Source organism: Eimeria mitis, genomic scaffold, assembly GCF_000499745.2.
Source record: "Eimeria mitis Houghton genomic scaffold, Emh_scaff3455, whole genome shotgun sequence".
NCBI lineage: Eukaryota > Apicomplexa > Conoidasida > Eucoccidiorida > Eimeriidae > Eimeria > Eimeria mitis.
In genome coordinates this window covers 1-575 of record NW_013571796.1, presented here as the reverse complement: position 1 = coordinate 575, position 575 = coordinate 1, and the positions used below count along the sequence as shown (strand labels likewise).

Genomic DNA, 575 nt, shown 5'->3' with positions numbered 1-575 from the left:
ATTTAACGCACTGCAACTCCATGAATATGCACGCAGGCGCGTAAGCATCTATTCCAACCATCAGAATGCCGGAAGCGCAACACTGCCGATACACGCCCCGACCGAAAATTAGCTGGCCGTTAAGCCCTTACATCCTGATCAAAACAGCAAACGAACGGGGCGCCAGATAAGGCATTGCCTCAGTGCGGGCAATACTAAAGCGCAGGCGCACTGCATAAATCCACGGTTCCTCATATGTCGGTGGTCCCCAGCTCGCAGCCAAATGCAGAACCTGCTCCTGTCGGCAGATGCAGCTGATTCCCACGCAGCAAAGCCCGCTGCCATATCGTTTCTCCGCAAAGCGATTATCAGCAAGCACTACCGAATTGCTCGCTAATAGGGCCAGGCGTTGTAATGCACGGCAACGAGTAGTTGCTGCTGCCTCCCACCAGATATTGCGCTGCATTCGTACGCAGCTGATGATTCGCTGCACTCATTTGCAATACGCCATTCCGTCTCGCACACTTAGAGCGAACATGAAGCCACAGTGCCGGAGAAGATACCCAAAGCAAGCACTGTTCAAGCAAGACAAGCAC

At 53.2% G+C, this 575-nt stretch overlaps 1 protein-coding gene across 1 annotated transcript in view; it reads right to left on the bottom strand.

The window, feature by feature from the left end:
• EMH_0066270 (uncharacterized protein) overlaps positions 1-445 on the bottom strand; it is a gene marked incomplete at both ends in the record, with an annotated part of 551 nt that extends 106 nt beyond the window's left edge. The window contains one exon of the mRNA XM_013498486.1: positions 132-445. Coding sequence (XP_013353940.1) covers positions 132-445 — 314 coding nt within the window. The remainder of the gene's footprint in view (positions 1-131) is intronic.
• Between the last annotated feature and the right edge of the window lie 130 nt (positions 446-575).